Raw genomic sequence first — 17,655 nt, forward strand, 5'->3', positions numbered from 1 at the left:
TAGGTCCCTTAGTTCGAGACGATGACATCACCAACTGCGCAGCAGCATTGCAACTGCAATGGCGATATGAATTACGTCGCTCTGCACGGGGACTGACAGCGGAGGTTATTAAAATGCTCCTGTTCCTTACTCGAATATAAGGACCATCCATTGGCTCTCAACATTGCAACATTTTCCATCATCATCATCACAGAGTCAAACAACATCGACAAACAGTTCCCTCTAAGCATTCAAAGAACCACAACTGAAAACACAACAAGTTCAATCCCGCGCATCTCCACTAGAAGCCGCTACCGACCATAATCATGTCAGGCAACAATTCCAATAACGCCTCAACGCTCAAGTCGTACGTCGACTCCGCCGCCGGCGCCACTCAGAACTTCGTCGGCAACATCATCGGCAGCCGCGGCGACGAGGTGAGTAGCTCCGTCTTAATGTTAGGTTGTGCGTTTGGCATTGGGCAAGCATGCTAACGAGCGTCTTGAACAGGTAGAAGGGAAGGCTAAGCAAGACAAGGCCCGGGCCGAGTACGACGCATCCCATGCGACGGTAAAGCTCCCCGGTATGAGCGCTTCGTCCTCTGGTGCCGTCGCCAAAGATGATCCCGACCGCACTACCGGCTCGTGGAACCAGACGGCCGGCGCCGCCAAGGAATTCGTCGGTGGACTGGTTGGCAATGAGGTATGTTTAACCTAAGGGGACACATTGTTCCATACGGCCCAGCTAACAGATTGATGGCACAGAGCTTGAAGCAGTCCGGCCGTGAGCAGAACCTGTCCGGCCAGGAGCAGGAAGCCCGCGGCCAGCTTAGCGACTATGCCTCGGGAGCTGGCAATCGCGTCACTGGAGCGCTTGGAACCGCCGTTGCAGGTCTGACGGGCGATCGTGCCAAGCAGGCCGAGTATCAGGACCGACACGATACTGGCAAGACACAACAACGCGGGGCCGAGTACGATATCCAGAAGCAGGCTGAGTCTCGTCAGTGATTCCGCCTAACGAAAAAGGGGCTGAAGTGCCTAGCGACACACCCGCATCTTCTTTCTCGTATGGCTTTGGGCTGGAGGAACATGGATGATACCCAGGGAGACAGAAAGAATACCACCTAGCCCCGCAATGGGGATGGGGGTTCGGCGATCAGGTAACATTTAGGTAGCGTAATCTGAGGTTCTTCCTACCAGGCAGAAACCACAAATGGTGGTGTTGATCACTCATCCCCTTGGTTCCAGCCTAAGGACTTGTCTGGTCCATAAGTCTGAAGCATTGCTAAGGTATCTTGAAAGGGCCAGATCGTAATGCCACTCTGTCTTCACCGAGTCCCCCATTTGCATTCGCCACGCGGAGTTGGGTCTCGATGCGGAAGGGGGGATATCATGTAGAGGTCATGGTGTAGGTGCGAGCTCATGGCCAAGCGAAGCATGTGATTGAAGGTGGATGGACTGAGTCAGACGAGGCGCTTGAGAGATTAATTAGGGAGTGACAAGAAGAGCAAACACGGCTGATGCCGTTGCATATCCCAGCGCCTGCATGCTAGCGATCGGTGTCCCGGCCGTTAGGCGGGACAGCCCTTCGCCCCTCGGGGCCATCTGGATTCTGGAGGCGTCGAAACTATATTGCGTGGGGCCAATGGGCAAGGCGGGTGGTGCCTTGGGACGTGACGAAGGAAACCTGAGGCAAAAGTAGAAGGGCCTTCAATTTGACGCAATTTGGATCTCGTCCTGGATCCGGAAGTTTGACCGCGGTGAAGAGCTTCAGCCATAGGTTGGTTCACGACTACGCCGTGGCATGGCCGCCGAGGGTGGCTGGCCGCTTTGGCTCACCCCGGCCACATCGGAGCGAGCCCATGCCCTAGTACCATGCCACAAAGCGGCTTCACCGCAAGCCGAAGGGAGGTGCCGCGACGCTATCACCATCCTTCGTCCTTGCGTGGAGTTGCAGTCGGTAGAGCGTCATGTTGCTGCCCCTGCACGGGCCATTAGATATTAGCGGTAGTGTAGACGCAAGGACAGGGGTAGGCCCGAAACAGGTTAGGGACGTTTGTCAAACCCGGCTTCCCTATGGTGGCAGGGGGGGAGCGATGACAGGTACCAAAATGGCACTCTCACGTGATCTGCAGCTGCCCGTTTTGAGCCGCCTGCGTGTTCAATCCGTTTGGGCGAATAAAACTCTTCGCGCGGGTATGCCCGTTTTATCCCCCGAGACGGCTGGATATCCCCATCCAAGCCTCGCTAGGCAGGGGCTTTGCCTCCATCGAAAAACCTTTAAACGGCGGCGAGACGTTGGCCCCCAGTCAGCCTGACTCCCTAACTATCAGGCGGAGTAGTTTTTACAACACACGGGCCGGTGAACGCACATGTTAGAGACTGCGTGCTTCCCGCTCTTGTCCGAGTTGTGGTGCTTGGTGTCTTTCGCTTTCTGATTGGTCAATGTATGCACTCGATCCAACGTCGAGGACATTTTGTCGCGGTTTCTATTTCCATCCATTTTTGTTGTCCGCCATTTCACTTGTCAGTATGTGCTCCATGTTCAAGGCAAAGCGCTGCAAGGGGTCCGACAAAGGGCATACGAGACATCTTTTCCCATTTCACTTCTCTAATTCTTTTTTTCTTTTTTTTTTTCCTTAAATTATATTTGTTTGCGCATTCCCCAATTCCCCCAGTCCGTTGATGATGGGTCCGCTAAGCGCATCGCGCAAAATCTTCGCGCAGTTGTTCCACAAGACTGCATTTCGGCGCGGGTGTGTAACCGTGCCATCTGCAGGGCCCGGCATCTGCATCTCAGACTTCAGGTGAGATGGGGCGGGTGAAGGGGTTGCGGCTTGCCCCGCTAATTTTGGTGCCAACGCTGTACTTACTTGTATTGTATTGTACCCAGCTGCGCGTCCTGCAGCCCCGCGCTGCAAGCCGCTACCTTCAATCAACCGCAACAGGTGAGCTTTGTTTGAAGATGCTGACGGCACGCCCCCAGCCATCCGAAGAGCCCCCTTTGCCACGCTCGTTTAAGACGCCCTCCGACTCGAGGCCGTCTTTCTGGCCTCATTCCGAGGGGGTCAAGCATCGCGGGGATCTACACAATACGGCACCCTCCGACCTCCCAGGCCATAATCCTAGCGCGCTCCTAACCAAGCTCCGAGGTCCCCGGTGGGGGGAGGGGGGGGAGGGGTGGGCGGTAGAGAGAAGCCCCTATCTCATTGTCTCCCGCGATGGAAGCCTAGCCGGTTCCGTCCTGTCGCGATCGTATCGGCTAGGACACGAACCCCCCGTGGTTGAACACATCAATTGGGCGCATCAGTTGGGCCTGCGCAGGCTGTCGTGGCATCGATCGATCTCGTCCTGCAAGTTTGGCCGATTGCGTGGGTACCTTGCGGTACAAACACACCCGCCCATTTTCCCCCTCCCCCTGGTGCATGTACCCCTGCATGTTGTACCCGTACGTATCTTCTAACCCAAGTCGAGAATCCGGGCCCGCGGCGCCCAGGAGCATGCAAGATTCCGCAAGCGGGAAGAGTCCACCTGCCACCCATGCAAAGCCGTTCCGTCCGACGCTGGCACCCTGGTCCCGAGATACGTACTGTCAGGTCCAAGTGTGGGCGGTCCTCAAAACGGTTGGTAGGCTCGCCTCCCCGTGTCACACCAAAGGAAGGTTCCCGTTGCGCTAGGGTGTCTCTTGGCTAGGCGGTTTCGTGTGAAAGATACACACCTTTGTGTGGGGTGCTCGTAGGACATGGATATTCGGGCCTCTCTTTGACCCCAGCCTCGGCCCTCATACCAATCAATGGTTGTCAATGTATACCAACTTGACAAGGCCTTGCTGCCTTGGGTCGCGGTCACAACCACGACGCTGTTGAGCCTGCGCCCCTGAGTCGCCAACGGTTGCTGAGCTATGCCTCTCCTTTGCCGCGAGCCATGAGGTCATCGTCTTCATGAAACCAGACTTACATATAAAAGCCCCTCGACGGCATTCTCTCCCTCTCCTTCCTTGCGATATCACCCATCAAGCCTCCGCCTGCAATCCGCCATCATCATAGCTCCTAGGCCACAATCGCTACTATCACAATGAAGCAGAGAGCTAGCCGACCGTCCATGATGAGGATTGCCATCGCTGGTGCCGGCGGTTTCGCCCAGATCCTAGCCCAGCAGATCAACCAGACGGCACATGCACTGCTTGTCATATCCCGCAGGGTGGGCTTCTCTCACACCTTTGCTTGCGCTATCAGGGGGGTATAACCTGCTAACCATGCTACAGCCGCACCCTGAGCTTGAAGAATACTGTCCCGGCTGCCAGGTCGCCGTAGTAGACTACGCCGATGTCGAGGACTTGCGGTACACGCTTCGGGGAGTCGACCTGCTAATCTCGACCATCGCGGGGAACGAGCAGCTCAACCTGATCGATGCCGCACGCAAGGCTCGCGTCGGCGTGTTTGTTCCATCCGAGTTCGAAGGTGACCTCTCCCATCGGCCGCCGAATGACCCCCTTGATCGCGGCTCGCACTCGGCACTCGACCTCCTGGAGCGCTGGTCACAGTCCAGATCACACAGTATGCGCTATACCGTCTTCTCATGCGGCATATTCATGGAGCGTTTTGGGCCTGGCGGCCTACAGACGTACCACATCGGAGCCGGCTGCGGGATACAAGGCCCGGACGACTACCTCGTCAACATCCAAGAGGCCAGGGCAGAAATTGTGCCGATAAACCTCAGCGGGCGGCCAGCTCAGGTTTCGCTGACCTCGGTGTATGACGTAGCACAATTTGTCACGGCGGCCATCGAACTGGGTCTCGAGAACTGGCCTAAGGAGTTCAGAATGAGGGGGGATTCCATGACGGTCCAGGAGCTGGTGAGGACATGTTCTGACGTCCGTGGAGGTTAGTTCTCTTAACAACCCCACCCCCCCTTCCCCCCCAACACGGACAGACACCAAACTAGCAGCAACCTTCTTTTTTCTTTCTTTCATTTTCCTTCCGCTAAGACAATTATCACGCAGTGCCCTTCAGTCTTATTAGTCGGCCTTACCAGGACGCCGAAGCGCAGGCTGAAGCCAGTCAGCAATGCGGAGATTGGGCACAATGGTACTACTACCAGAGGTTGTTGCAAACAGCCAATGGGAGGTATCACGTCCGCCAAGTCAACCTCAACGATCTCGTCAACCAGAACGAGACCACCCAGGTGCAGCCCATGAGATTCAGCACGTGGCTGGAGAGAGTTTGGGGGCCGGAAATGTGATGATGTCTATCTTTCCGTCTTTTAAGAAGTTTCTCGATGGACCCCCTTGTACTCCTTTTTCTGTATACTTATTCCCAGAGCACGGATTCCCATTTCGATATCACGTATATTTTCCTAACGTTGTACGAATTTCTTTTCCTTTTTTTCCTTTTTATAGATAATGAACTAGGCAACTATGTACGGACACAATTCCAAATATCAGATTTCATTCAATCCCTCACGAAAAAAAAGAAGAAAAAAAAACCCCCTTTTTGCCGTGACAGCCATAGAACAGGATGTCCGGATGTCGCAGGGACTCTGAGAAGGTTGCGCGGCCCTTACAACAATCATGTATTTGAGGTTGCATAGGCAACCAACAGACGCTTTGAATAGGCCTAGCATTCTATCGCCAACACAGAAAGGATTCGAGCGGGTCCGGGTAATAGACTCATGACTCAAGGGTGCAAAACACGACTTCTGCAATGTGTGTGGCCGAGAGCGTACGCGTGGCGGCCGACATCAATGATACTACCTACTTGGGTAAGGCCTACCTTGCCCAACGGAATTCCGCACCGGCCGCTCACGGCGGAATTTCGGCTTTTTGTGAATAACTCCAAGGTGCAGAATATCCTGTAAGCCGCGATAAATCCGTGCTTCGGATTTTTCACGTGCAGACGTCGCAGCGTTGCATCACCAGGGCCCCAGGGTGACTTTGCATTTTCCTGCGCGGAAGCCCGCGGCCCGGGAGAAGGCCCGCCAGGAAAGGCTTTGACGGGAAGGCTTCGACGGGAAGGCTTCGGCGGGAAGGGGTTCGCGAGAGAGTGGGCCTATCAAGCCGAACCAGGGCGGCCGGCGGCTAGCTTGCGGCGAACTTTGGCGGCGAGGGACTTCAGCCCGCAGGCGGCCGGTGCCGACCCTGGGTGTACAGTACAGTACAATACAGTACAATACAATACAGTTCAAACCTTGCCGGTAACTCATAGGCTTATGCACTATGCATCCCCGGCAATGTACGAGTCGAGAGCTGTGTAACTGCCTCTGCCTCTTTGTTTCATCGGTCAAAACGGCTCGTCGTGCCGCAGCCCTATGGCCCCAGATCCCAACGATGAGGATGGATTCCGGCACAGTCTGTTGTTGGTGTAGGGCCCGGGCTTAGTTGCTGGGACCAGCCCGGGGGGCAGGTTGTGCAGGGATTAGCACCTGGTTACGAAATCTTCGATAACAAGCGAAGGCTGAGTGCTCAGGCAGCAACCTGTTTACCATCGCGCCAGTCAACAGAGAGAGAAAAGAGAAGAAGAGGAGAAGTTGAAACGCAAGCGCAGTTGAATGTGGCTTTGCAGTGAGGTTGGTTTCCTGCAGACACCCTGTGAGCCTGGGAATGGAATCCTTTTCCCCGCTTGTTGTTCAAGGTCAAGCGCATGAAGCAGCATCAAAGGCGAGGATCAGAACTGCTTTACCAAGCGTGGCGGGGAAAGCGGTTCGAACCTTCCTTCCTGCCACAAGGTCCTATTCACTTCCTTCGTGTGAAGCCACGCGAGAACCAGCCCCGACGGCGGCACATGACGCTCCTTCGTCCATGGCTCGATTGTCATTGCCGGTGGGATTCCGTTCGGCGGAGCGTGCGACTAACGGATTCGACGCCAAAATGGAAAAGATGACGACAACTGAAGAGAGGAAGGAAGGGAAAAAAAAAAAAAAAAAAAAAAAAAAAAAAAAAAAAAAATGGTGCGGCGAAAAATCAGACGCGCTTCGGCCCCCAGCTGCAACGCTACGCCAGATGATTTGTCAGGTTTGCGAAACACCAAAGCTTCAGAAGATGCCAGATTTGAGTTGTCTCTCTGGCCCTGCAAAAACTCAGCATGCCATTCGGGCTACCCCGTCTCACTGACAGGTCCCGAAACAAGTCAAATGCCCTGCCAAACCACGGTCCCGGATCCCGCTCCGCTCCCGACCGCACCCTTGGATCTCCGAAGATGAGCCGCACAAAGTTCCGTCTCTGGTACGGGCTTTACTCGGCGGTGCCGTGGCCGATACGGTGAATGATGCCATCACCGTCGCTGTCACCGTCGCCGTCGCTGTCGCCGTCGCCGTCGGCATCGCCGTACTCGGTGACAATCCAGAGACAGAAGCGCTCCCACTCGACAGCCCATTGCTGCAGGCGATGTGCCTTCACCCCGGCCCCCACACTAGCCGCGCGGATCTCGTGCGACCTCGAACAGGGGAAATACGTCAGCCTAGCTTCCTCCTCCTCCTTGAGCCTATCTTAGGAGCGCATAGGCAAAAGGCGCGGCGGGCAGTGCGTAGGCAACGCTCATTTCTCTTTGTGTGTGTGTAACTTTTTCCCTTTTTTTTTTGTGGGGGGGGGGGGTTGTTTTGCACTTGCCAAAACAATACGGTGGTGAAAACAAAGAAGGAAGGACAAGAAAGTAATGGAAACCAACTTACCATGTCTCAGAGTCTTGATCCTCAAAGGCGGCCCAGCGCACGCTATTTTCAGCCAGCGATCCCAGGCAAGCCAAGTCCATGCTGTCCCAAGCATGGAGTACCTGCCAAAACTCATCTGTCATTCGCCCAGCGCAACCCTCCTCAAGGCACCCCAGGTCGTCCTGGCATAAAGCGCAAGGCACGCCCTGTGCCAGCATGGAGAGGAGAGGATGGTGTGCGATGTTGCGAGATAGGTCAAGGGCGTCGGTGGATGTCGGGCAGCTCTCCACTAGAAGGCGCCTGTCCCTGACGGCCTCAACAAGCCGCGGGTGCCGGTGTAAGGACAGGGCATTGCCGATGCGCCGTGTTCCGAGGAGTAGAGCGTCGAATAGATTGCCGTCAGTGGCGTCGCCGCCGCCGTGTCCCTCACCGGCACGCAAGAAAAGGGGGATCTGCACGCCTTCTAGAGCACACTGCTTGCGGAACCAGAAGAGCTCGGGGAGAAGGTCCGAAAGTGGTCTGCCGAGGTGCTCGGGGCCAGCGAGGTCGTATCCGGCCACCAGGTGCGGCCATGCTAGTTTGGTTGCGATGCATTCGTCGACCTGTTCGATGATCGTCCGAGGTTCCTGGTCACGCATCGTCGACCATACCACTCGGAGACCCCAGAATGGCCCGCCGGGGTTGACGGCCTGGAATTTGGCCACCTCCTCCCCAAGAGCACGGAACATGTGATAGTAATCGGCGTCCGGCATCTCCGATCCTTCTCGATAATACACCAAAGGGAAGACGATACTGAACGGTTGTCAATGGTTGTGGAGCCGCCTCCAGAGTGACACAACATGGGAAAAGGCCCGACACGGAGACCTTGAAGACGGCTACTCACCGGAGTTCGAGCCAGTAGATGCCGTCCTCTACCAGGCAGCTCATCAGGCGCTGCAGGGATGCTCGCCAGAGGGGCTCGTAATGGATCAACCCACGGATGACATCTGAGCACCGAGAGGGTCCTTTCCACAGCTCCAGCGGATTTTGCTCCTGCTCGGCAATCATGCAACGCCCCTTGAGCCACTTGACGAATCCTTGCCTGCCGCCTTCGGGATAGCGGCCGGCCGCCTTGGTCAGGAGGATCGAGGTACCGGGCTTGTAGTCGCTACCCCAGAGTGAGTCCTCGGCGCTCTCCGTAGCCTTGAAGCGGATACGAATACCCCCCTTTCTCCTGGCCTCTGCAGTAGCGAGGTTGCCATCGGGGCACGAGATGTGCAAGCCCGGTGTGCACAAGGCAACCTCGAGGAGGTGGTCGATGTCAACCATGGTGTCATGGTTGGCACGGAGAAGTGCTCCTTTGGGCATCCTCCGGATAATCTGCCATGACTTGGTCCTCTGCCTGGCATCTTTCTCCAGGCTCGGTCTGGGGACGCTGCCGGTTGCAGCCCGCGCCGCAAGCTCCTCGTCGCGTATTCTGGCCACTATCTCGCACGCCTTCTGGGCTATTGGAGAGAGTGCCTGGCGAAAGGAGTGATCTGCTCCATCGCCGTCAGCAGTTATGCGTCCGGCCAAGGCAATGCGTGTCACAGAAAAAGGGGTCGGGGAGGAGGCACGGTACCGCTCCGGTGCTTCTTCTCTTCGGCCATCAGGGCATTGCGGCTCTCGAGATACTTTCCGATGACGGCATCATCCTTGTGCGGTAGCTCATGGGCGACAAGATCGGCCCATTCTTCATCGCTAATTGGCGGCATGGTTTCTGGATAGAGCGCCTTTGACCGTGGAAGGAATGAATGAATGGATGAATGAATCGCTACGCAATCGCCGTGCTCCGATCAGCTAGTGTACAAGGCCGTCTTTGTGTCGTCGAGCGGATGAATCGGGAGGAGAAGTCGGCGATGGCGTCGATGTTCGGCTTGTGCAACCGGAAGAAGTGCGGCGTACGGAAGGGCGGCTACAACGGTTGCACAGTGCCTCTCGGATCCGATAACCCGCTACAGCCGCTTCTGCACACAGCGCTATCCCGCCCGACCCTTCCCGGACAGGGCGCTCTGGTCCCACTAATACCCGGCACCAACTCATCCCTCCTCTTTCTCTCTCATTCCCAGCCCATGTTTCCCATATTCGTCGTTTCGGTCGTTACTGTCGCTGAGTCATCTATATGTCAATTTTTTTTTTCCTTTTTGGATTTCCATCAGAACCCGTTCCCATCTCTCTATATTATATCATCACACGGGTATTCTGTTGCCTATCGCGAACGGGGATTTTCGCTCAGGCAACCGCAAATCCTTCGGGCCTCAATCCCCAACTAGCGACCGCATCCGGGTATGTGCCTCAGGAAAGTCCGAGAGCAACCCCGGCCGGGCCCGTTTGATCTCACAGGATTCGTCTAGCGCTGATAATGCTGAGAACAGCAACGCTATACGCCTGTGAATGAGGGCGTAACTCACCACATACACACCTGCTCAATGCAGATGAGATGACCATAGAAGCAGCGCCGGGAAAGCCGAGGTAGTGTCATGCCGACCCGGCGGGAGGCGGCGCTTTGTCAGAAGAAAGAAGGCAATTCCGAAGAGAAGTGGAAAAAAGGCCCGCTTCCCTGGTTTCACCACGGTAATGCCTGGCGCGGCAGGCCCCCCTGACGGCAGCGATCTAATCTCACCAACGCCATCAGAGGGACGGCGGGCATATGGTAGCCATCCGCTGAGGAAGCCGTGCCTCCGAGTGAATTACTGCCCTCTGCTTCATGAGCCTGGTCTGGGGTATGGCTCTCAGACGGACCAGAAGAGAACAGGAATGGCTGCGCACCCAGCGTGTTGGATCGGTCCGCAGGATTCGCCCTTGGCAAGCCATTGGCGAGTGAACTGCCATTTTGAGGTGGAGGTGGCCCCTATGGTTTTAGTGTTGCCTGTCGGGGTAGACCAACAGGAAGTTCTTTTCCGCAGCATTGTAGAGGACCGAGGAAGGAGGATGAAGCCGTACGGGTCTCGCCGGTGCCGAGGCCTGAGTGGCACCTCCTATTGAGAACGGCGAGATGTCCCTCTTATGCCAGCCAAGTCAATAGTGTACCGGGGGATGCAGATAAATGGCGACCTGGATGCATGAAACATGGAACCTGAGCAGGAAGGTGCAAGAGCGGCGACGTCTGGAACCCGGAAGTAGACAAAAAAGAAATCAAGCGAAGGAGCGTAGGAGTTCAGATTGGTCATTGGGAATGGGAGGCACAATCAACAGTGCAAATGTGACTTGGTTGGCTGCTAACAAATGGCTTTTCGGCCAACCTCCCCCCCCCCCCCCCCTCCCCACGTTATAATACTACATCTTCCCGCTCGCCTCTCTCTCGTCGTTCTTTATCCTGGAGGCCACGCAAATGCCGTCGGTCAACGCCCCCGATTGAACCACTCCGAGTTGAATACGATGTCTTGCGTACCGAAAACAGTGGGTTTGAAAGAGGGGGCAACCAGGCCATCGTGAAGTGCTCGACAAGAGACGTTGGAATCGAACCCTAGCCTCGTGGGCGATAACGATTTAGCCCGCCGCTCCCCGACTAGCTCACGAAAAATGCGTACGATACGTTCGATAGAAAGACTCGGCAACCTCAGGGGTAGTCCAGACCAGCTGGCAAGCTATCATGATACATCTGTCCACGGGCAGCTTCATCATCACGATCGTCGACGCACGGCTAGAGACGAGCGGCTACCTGCCGTTAAGAACTCATCATGGGGGTTAACCTTGGACAGCAAACAATATGGCAGCCCTCATCGACTTGGTCCATTGAGTATCTAGCTCAGGGGATTACAGGGTTGATGATCTTCTATTCATCCACCGAAGCGAACCGAATCCCGCGTCCCTCAGACACACACCCTGACTATCACCTCTCCTCATAGGGAACGGGCCCGGGACACCAGCGCCGCGAAGTTTGTGGCCTCCCAACCGGCAGTCAACCGCGGCATGGCCTTTGCTCTACCCACACGCTCCTCGCTCAACCTGGACTCCTCGGGCAACGCTACCCTAACCCCCTCGACGCCACCGCCGTCCGTCATCTGCCTGACCACCTCCCTCGCCGACAACGCGGCCGCCGGCATCCCATGGCCCGTATAGCCCGCGCAGATCCACAGCCCCTCGCCACCGCCCAAGCGCTCCGGCACCGGTCCAACCCACGCGTGGGCATCCCGACTGTACCCCATGATACCGGTCCACTCAAACGACGCCTCCAGCTCGTCTTCGCCTTCCCCCTTCTGCTTCTTCTTCTTATTCTTCTTCTCCTCCCTCACATCATCATCATAATCGTCGCCATCATCGTCATCGTCGTCGTCGTCATCATCAAGCGTCGGACGCAAATCTAACACGGGCACTAAATTGCCTCTCAGATAGCCCGCCACCTCGTCCTCGAGCTCGTCGTCCGCCCACTGGCCCACGCCGAGGTCCCCCGCGAACCGCCGCCCGCCGCCGTAGATCAGCTCGCCGGCCGGCAGGGGCCGTTGGACAAGGTAGTCGTCCCTCGGGGCCGCGGGCGCGGCAGAGCTGGGGTCGGCGCCCGCGGCGAAGACGTACGAGTGGACGAGTCGGGCCGGGGGGAGCGGGTTGCTGGGTTTGTGGCTTGATGAAGAAAGAGAGGTGGGGGATGTCGGGGGGATTAGCGCGCCGATTTGTCCGCGCACGGGGACGATCAGGTCGGAGAAGGCGGGGAGTAAGTGTGAGGTGTACCCGTTCGTGGCGAGGAGGACCTGGCGAGCGGCGATGGTGCCGCGCGGGGTGGCCAACACCCAGCCGGTGCCGCTTTCGTGGCGGGAGAGGGAGGTAACGGGGGTGTTGGTTTGGAGGTTGAAGCTAGGCGGGGGGAACTTGGCGAGGAGCTTTTCCAGGATGGAGGCGACGAGTTTGTAAGGCCATAGGGAGGCGGCCTTTTTCTGGATGACGGCGCCGTTGGCGGAGGGGACCCGGAGGGAGGCGAGGGTCTTTCTGCCCGTCTTTCCGGCGGCGGAGATCACCTCGATCTGGGCGGCTAACTCGGGGTGGCTCCGCTCGAGCCGCTCGACTTGGGCGGCGGCGAGCTCAAACATGTCTTGCGAGAAGAACGCGTGCACGCCCGTCAGGCTTACCCTATAACCGCTGTCAGTCGTCCCCCTCCCCTGAACCATCGAACGGAGAACAAACACGGAAGAAGACGAAGCAACGTACCAGTCACAGTCAATTCCTTCCTCCTTCACCAGCCCCTCAAGAAACCTGAACACCTCCAACTCAAACGCCGCCACGGCCGGGGCCGAGCCATATACCAGCGGCTGACAATGACCCCCGTTCTGTGCATTGCTCCTTAAGATCAGCTCCCGATAACACATCCGCCCATCCCCTCCACCCACACACGATTATTATTATTTATTTTCTCCCCTAAAATGAGGATAAAAAAGAGAAAAAAGAAAAAAGAAAAAGGTCCTCACCCTCCCGGTAGCCCCCGAACAAGCCTCCCTCGCCTCGAGCATCACCACACTTTTACCTTGGCCCCCTCCTTCTTTCAAAAACCGCGCGGCAAACGCCCCCGTGATCCCGCTCCCCACAATCACGACATCGGCCGTATCCGGGAGGTCTGCCGTGCTGCGGTGCCCAAGCAAGGTCGGGGACGGGTCACGGAGCCAGTAGGAAGCGGTTGGGTTTGCGGAGGGCAGCCCCGCTCGGGTTGTGGTGCCGGTATCGGTGATCTTGCGGATGACCATCTTGTATGTTGGGGCTGCAATACAGAGGGGGGCCCTTTGAGGGGATGTGAAATGCAGTATGCCGTGGCAGGTGGAGGTTGTTGTAAGGTGAAAGAGAAGATAAATGGGTGACCAAAGATATCCATAAGACGAAGGTAGCCGGTGGTGACCCCACCTTGGCCCAACACTCTCGACAAAAGATCATCATACAGAGACACAGAGGTACTCGGTCATCACCACTACAATGGAGCCACTACCCATCACTCGCGTTTTATTTTCACCGAATGCCAATCTGTTTCCGAAAGTACAGGTCTGTCAGAAGATTGGCAGAGTACCTTATCCTTTCGCCTCTCCTCCCACGCTCCGTGGGGTAAACAATGCGCAGACGAGAAACATGAACCCCCGTTTCATAGCCATTTCCTGTTTCCCAATGCCATGTTGCCAATGACCCACGTCCCGCCACTCCACAGCATGCTGCAAACCGGCTTTACCCGCTCTAGATATGAACATCCCCGTCGTCACTTCATCGCACGGTCATTCAGGGCCTGCCCACCAGGGGACACTGGCAGTTGTGAGGTGGCCGAAACGGCTCCAACTAGCAGTGCCACCTAACCCTTCTTCTAGCTGAGTAGACAGGAACTGAAAAAGAAAGGAGAAAGGGACCGTGAACAGGCTTAACCCTGCATCTTCCGTCTCTTTCCAACCTGGGCAGAGAAACCGGTCTTGATGGCCTGCACTGAGCGACGGGAGCCGCAGGAGTTGCAAGTGATGAAGCTATCGAATAGTCAGTGCAAGGATTCGTGGTGTGTAGGGAAGGTAAGCCACATACTAGAGACGGTTCTCGCCCTTGGACAACTCCGTATTGGGAGAGCGGCACGTCTTGCAAGTCACATATTCTGTGGATGAGTCAGCAAACTCGCCCCCTGATGAAGAATGGTCCGACAAATCGTACCTATGATGTAGGTGCGCAGGACGTTCTCGATCTGCTTCTGCTGGAAGCGGCCCTTAATGACCAGCCGCCTGCTACCGTCCACGCTGCCGCTGGTACCCAGCTCGGCAAACAGGTAGGCCGTGACGTGCTCATCGGCCCGCTTCATGCGCTTGCAGATCTCGGGGAGGTTGGCGAAGATGGTCTTCTTGTTGCCTTCGCGGAGACACTGCGGCGGCGGGATCTTGTACGAGCGGGTGCCCGTCGAGGCGTGGTCCGGGTTCTTCTGCGCCAGTAGGGAAAAGAACCTCGAGAGCAGCAGGTCGTAGTTGACTGTCTTTGTCTCGTCGTGGGCCCAGATGCCCGTACCCTTGTCCATGTCGCCCTCCTGCACCGCCTCGTCGGCGGGCGCCTCGGCGCCCTCACCACCCTCAATGTTCAGGGCCTCGAGCTTCTTGGCGAACTCGTCCTCCTCCTTGAGCGGCTTCTTCTTCTTCTTCTTTTTCATCGACAGGTCGATGGCTTCCTCGCCTCCGGCAGCTGGCGCGCCCTCGGCACCGTCGGCGTCATCCTTCTTAACCTTCTTCTTCTTCTTCTTCATGAGCGAGAGGTCGAGCCCATCAGGATTCTCCGCAGCCGGGGCGCCATCTTCCGCGTCGGCAACAGGTGCTTGAGAGGCATCAGTAAAGGCCCCGAGCGCGGCGGAGAGAGGCGGCGTACGAGGTGTGTGCGACATGGCTGTCTCCTTGGTGTCGTCGTTTGGTGTGGCAATCATGGTCACGCTGCCGTCGGCGTCCACCACCAGCTTCTCTTCTGTAAATGCAACCGACTTGCGCGAGGCGCGTCTCTGGAGAGAGGGTTCCTAAGAAAGTTAGTATCGGATGTCCAGTTGCAGATCCCGTCCGAAAAAGGCCGAGGGTTGAAGAATGGTACACAAGGTCAAAGAAAAACCTTTGGGAATTAAATTTTTTTAAGATTGTGAACAACGTCAGAGACTCAAGGGCCCGGTTCGATTTGATTGGAACTCGTTGTAGTGGAGGGGCAGTGAATGAAGTGCCGGGGGAAGTGGGTGGTAGGGGAGGAGGGGGGGGGGGGGGGTTGTTCGAGGAGGAGACTGAGGGTTCTGACAAAACTTACTTCGGTGCTCATCTTTGGCCACAAGACCAGTCACCCTTGCAAATGCCTGCGAAGACACTCTCCACCGCCCTTTTTCTATCGACCTATTGGAACGGCGATTGAAGAATCAACTGCCTGGGAATGCGATATCGCTTTTAGAACGCTTCTACTCCTTTTTGGGTTGCTGATATTCGCTATTCTGCGCCAAAAACAAGAGGCTGTTTTGCGACCGTGAAGCCTGTGACTTGGCCGTTTCTCCATGACGTTGGTCAATCTTCACTGTGACTCAGGCCCTCAATCACCTGACTAGCGGGGCTTCGTTGACGTGGTTGGCCCGCTTCAAAGTTCAGACTCCCGTCTCCGCCAGTTGCTGGCGGCGACCGGCAGGCACAGTGTTTAGGTCTATCGCACACGGGCCGAACTCGCACTGCACTGCAGTGCAACACCCGCGCGAAGCCGTCTCCCCGGCCCACACCTTCCTCCCGAACATCCCTTGTCCCCCGCCACAGAGCTGAGAAGTCGACATAAGTCCACCAGCATCCCATTCCCGACAATCCATTGATCCCCGGAACTCCGACTTGCAGACTCCGAAGAACACAGACCCCCAAGCCCGAAGTTGCAGTCGCCATGTCGACGTCGTCGTCAATGATGGCGGGCTCATCCGACTCGTTCGTCATCCCAGATGTCGCTCCCTCCGACAACGATGATGTCGATTCCCTCCCGTCTATCTCGAGCAGCATCCTAGACTCGGAAGCCGACTCTTCAGACGCGCAAAAAGAATGGGAGGCCAGCTTGGAGCAGCTACAGCTCCTGCTCACCATGATCATCCTGCCGTTTGCGGGCAAGTATTTCGGCCGCAAGTTTGCCTATTGGAGTGGGTTTTCCCCCTGTCCGACCCGGAGTGCTGGATGCCGGACTGGTTGCTGACATCTGCACTTCTGCAGGCTGGGCGAGGTACATGGAGTGGATGCACAACGTCGAGATCCGGTGGACGAGCAAGGGCAGCTTCCAGGCTGCCGGCGCTGCACAAGCAGCATCGTCATTATGACTTGGGGGATTTACAGGCTGGGATGAGCCGCCAGTACATATGGACTAGAGCATTGCGGGGGACGGCGCTCGATTCGTCATGGCGTTTAGGATAGGGTACTTGTACATATGGAGCATTTTGGGGTTTCCCGCCAACGGATCCATGCTCTGGCCAACTTCCACCTCGAGTGTGCGGTAGAAGAGCAATGGATTGATCCGAGTGGCAGCGGGGTTTAGACTCTATGAGAGACTCTCAAAAGAGAACCCAATTGTCGGAATGCATCGCATGTTGATTTGGGATGCTAATACTGCTAGATACAGGAGCCCGTCCCTTATTTCCCGGTTGTAGACATGAACCAGTTAAGCCATTCCTCCCAATCAGATGTCCATTAAATACCATGCTGGCTGTCGTGTGTGCGTGTCCCGGGCCGTTATCGACCGATACGCTCATAAACCGTCACATACATATAGCTATGAGTCGACCGCCCCTCCCGTATTTTTAGGCCTCCCGAATCCGTGATATCCCACAACCCCGTCATTACCCTGATTCCCATATCCATAGTATCCATAACTCGTATCATTTCTCTGCTCCTTCTGCTCCTGACAGGAAACAGTCCTCATACCCTAACCTGGGACATGGTCGGCCCGGATCTAACGCTGCCGCCGCCGCGGCGGACGCCCAAGAAGGTCAGCACGAGCGTGGTCGCGAAGGTGGCGAAGAGGAACCACATAAACACCGTCCCCGCCTGTATCGATCTGCAGCGCTTGGTGTCATCGGGGCTCCCGTAGGCAATCCAATCGTTGGGCTGGCCGCCCGTGTCGGCGCAGTTGACGGTCTTGAGCTTAGCCGCCAGCACGATGGCGTCGATGAGGGTGAACAGGGTCGCGGCGACGTCGACGCCGAGCAGCGCCAGCACCGGCAGGGAGATGCGCTCCACCATGCCCACTGCCAGCCCGAAGAGCGCGGCTAGCCACGAGACCACTACGACGAACATGGAGAAGTTGATGGCGGCCGTGGCCGAGTATGCGGCGTTCACGTTGCTCGCGATGACGCTACCGATCAGGCCGGTGAGGATGACGATGAAGAGGAGCTGGATCGCTCGGAGGAGCAGCTGTATTCTCTCCATGGTGGAGGTGTATTCGGCAGCTGGGGGGGGGGGTGCGGAGCGAGGTACGGCGGGTCTTGCTCGTTCGAGAGGGTAATGTCCCAATGTGCGCTCGTATGTGGTGGTCTAAGATGAAGCTTGCGGCAACTGGCTGCCTTCTGAGGAATGCGAAGCTGTCTGTTCGATCA

General features: G+C 56.7%; 7 protein-coding genes across 7 annotated transcripts; 3 read left to right on the forward strand and 4 right to left on the reverse strand.

Moving 5' to 3' along the window:
• Positions 1 to 305: 305 nt before the first annotated feature.
• On the forward strand, positions 306 to 986 carry MFIFM68171_04076 (uncharacterized protein; the record flags this gene model as incomplete). Its single annotated transcript, XM_071059496.1, has 3 exons — positions 306 to 416; positions 490 to 681; positions 744 to 986. 3 exons carry the CDS (start codon positions 306 to 308, stop codon positions 984 to 986), a joined length of 546 nt encoding a protein of 181 aa, XP_070915597.1.
• Positions 987 to 4,052: 3,066 nt separating this feature from the next.
• MFIFM68171_04077 (uncharacterized protein) lies at positions 4,053 to 5,219 on the forward strand (the record flags this gene model as incomplete). Its single annotated transcript, XM_071059497.1, has 3 exons — positions 4,053 to 4,178; positions 4,243 to 4,861; positions 4,981 to 5,219. The coding sequence occupies 3 exons, from the start codon at positions 4,053 to 4,055 to the stop codon at positions 5,217 to 5,219; spliced, it is 984 nt and encodes a 327-aa protein (XP_070915598.1).
• Positions 5,220 to 7,206: 1,987 nt separating this feature from the next.
• On the reverse strand, positions 7,207 to 9,355 carry MFIFM68171_04078 (uncharacterized protein; the record flags this gene model as incomplete). Its single annotated transcript, XM_071059498.1, has 4 exons — positions 7,207 to 7,408; positions 7,644 to 8,414; positions 8,506 to 9,139; positions 9,223 to 9,355. 4 exons carry the CDS (start codon positions 9,353 to 9,355, stop codon positions 7,207 to 7,209), a joined length of 1,740 nt encoding a protein of 579 aa, XP_070915599.1.
• A 2,127-nt stretch (positions 9,356 to 11,482) lies between these two features.
• On the reverse strand, positions 11,483 to 13,312 carry MFIFM68171_04079 (uncharacterized protein; the record flags this gene model as incomplete). Its single annotated transcript, XM_071059499.1, has 3 exons — positions 11,483 to 12,704; positions 12,783 to 12,901; positions 13,040 to 13,312. 3 exons carry the CDS (start codon positions 13,310 to 13,312, stop codon positions 11,483 to 11,485), a joined length of 1,614 nt encoding a protein of 537 aa, XP_070915600.1.
• A 653-nt stretch (positions 13,313 to 13,965) lies between these two features.
• SUI3 (translation initiation factor eIF-2 beta subunit) lies at positions 13,966 to 15,368 on the reverse strand (the record flags this gene model as incomplete). The annotated part of the gene is made up of 4 exons (XM_071059500.1): positions 13,966 to 14,065; positions 14,121 to 14,187; positions 14,244 to 15,081; positions 15,357 to 15,368. The coding sequence occupies 4 exons, from the start codon at positions 15,366 to 15,368 to the stop codon at positions 13,966 to 13,968; spliced, it is 1,017 nt and encodes a 338-aa protein (XP_070915601.1).
• Positions 15,369 to 15,983: 615 nt separating this feature from the next.
• On the forward strand, positions 15,984 to 16,383 carry MFIFM68171_04081 (uncharacterized protein; the record flags this gene model as incomplete). Its single annotated transcript, XM_071059501.1, has 2 exons — positions 15,984 to 16,209; positions 16,280 to 16,383. The coding sequence occupies 2 exons, from the start codon at positions 15,984 to 15,986 to the stop codon at positions 16,381 to 16,383; spliced, it is 330 nt and encodes a 109-aa protein (XP_070915602.1).
• A 595-nt stretch (positions 16,384 to 16,978) lies between these two features.
• Positions 16,979 to 17,488, reverse strand: MFIFM68171_04082 (uncharacterized protein; the record flags this gene model as incomplete). Its single annotated transcript, XM_071059502.1, has 1 exon — positions 16,979 to 17,488. The coding sequence occupies one exon, from the start codon at positions 17,486 to 17,488 to the stop codon at positions 16,979 to 16,981; it is 510 nt and encodes a 169-aa protein (XP_070915603.1).
• Between the last annotated feature and the right edge of the window lie 167 nt (positions 17,489 to 17,655).

This window comes from Madurella fahalii (assembly GCF_045866475.1).
Source record: "Madurella fahalii IFM 68171 DNA, scaffold_2, whole genome shotgun sequence".
NCBI lineage: Eukaryota > Fungi > Ascomycota > Sordariomycetes > Sordariales > Madurella > Madurella fahalii.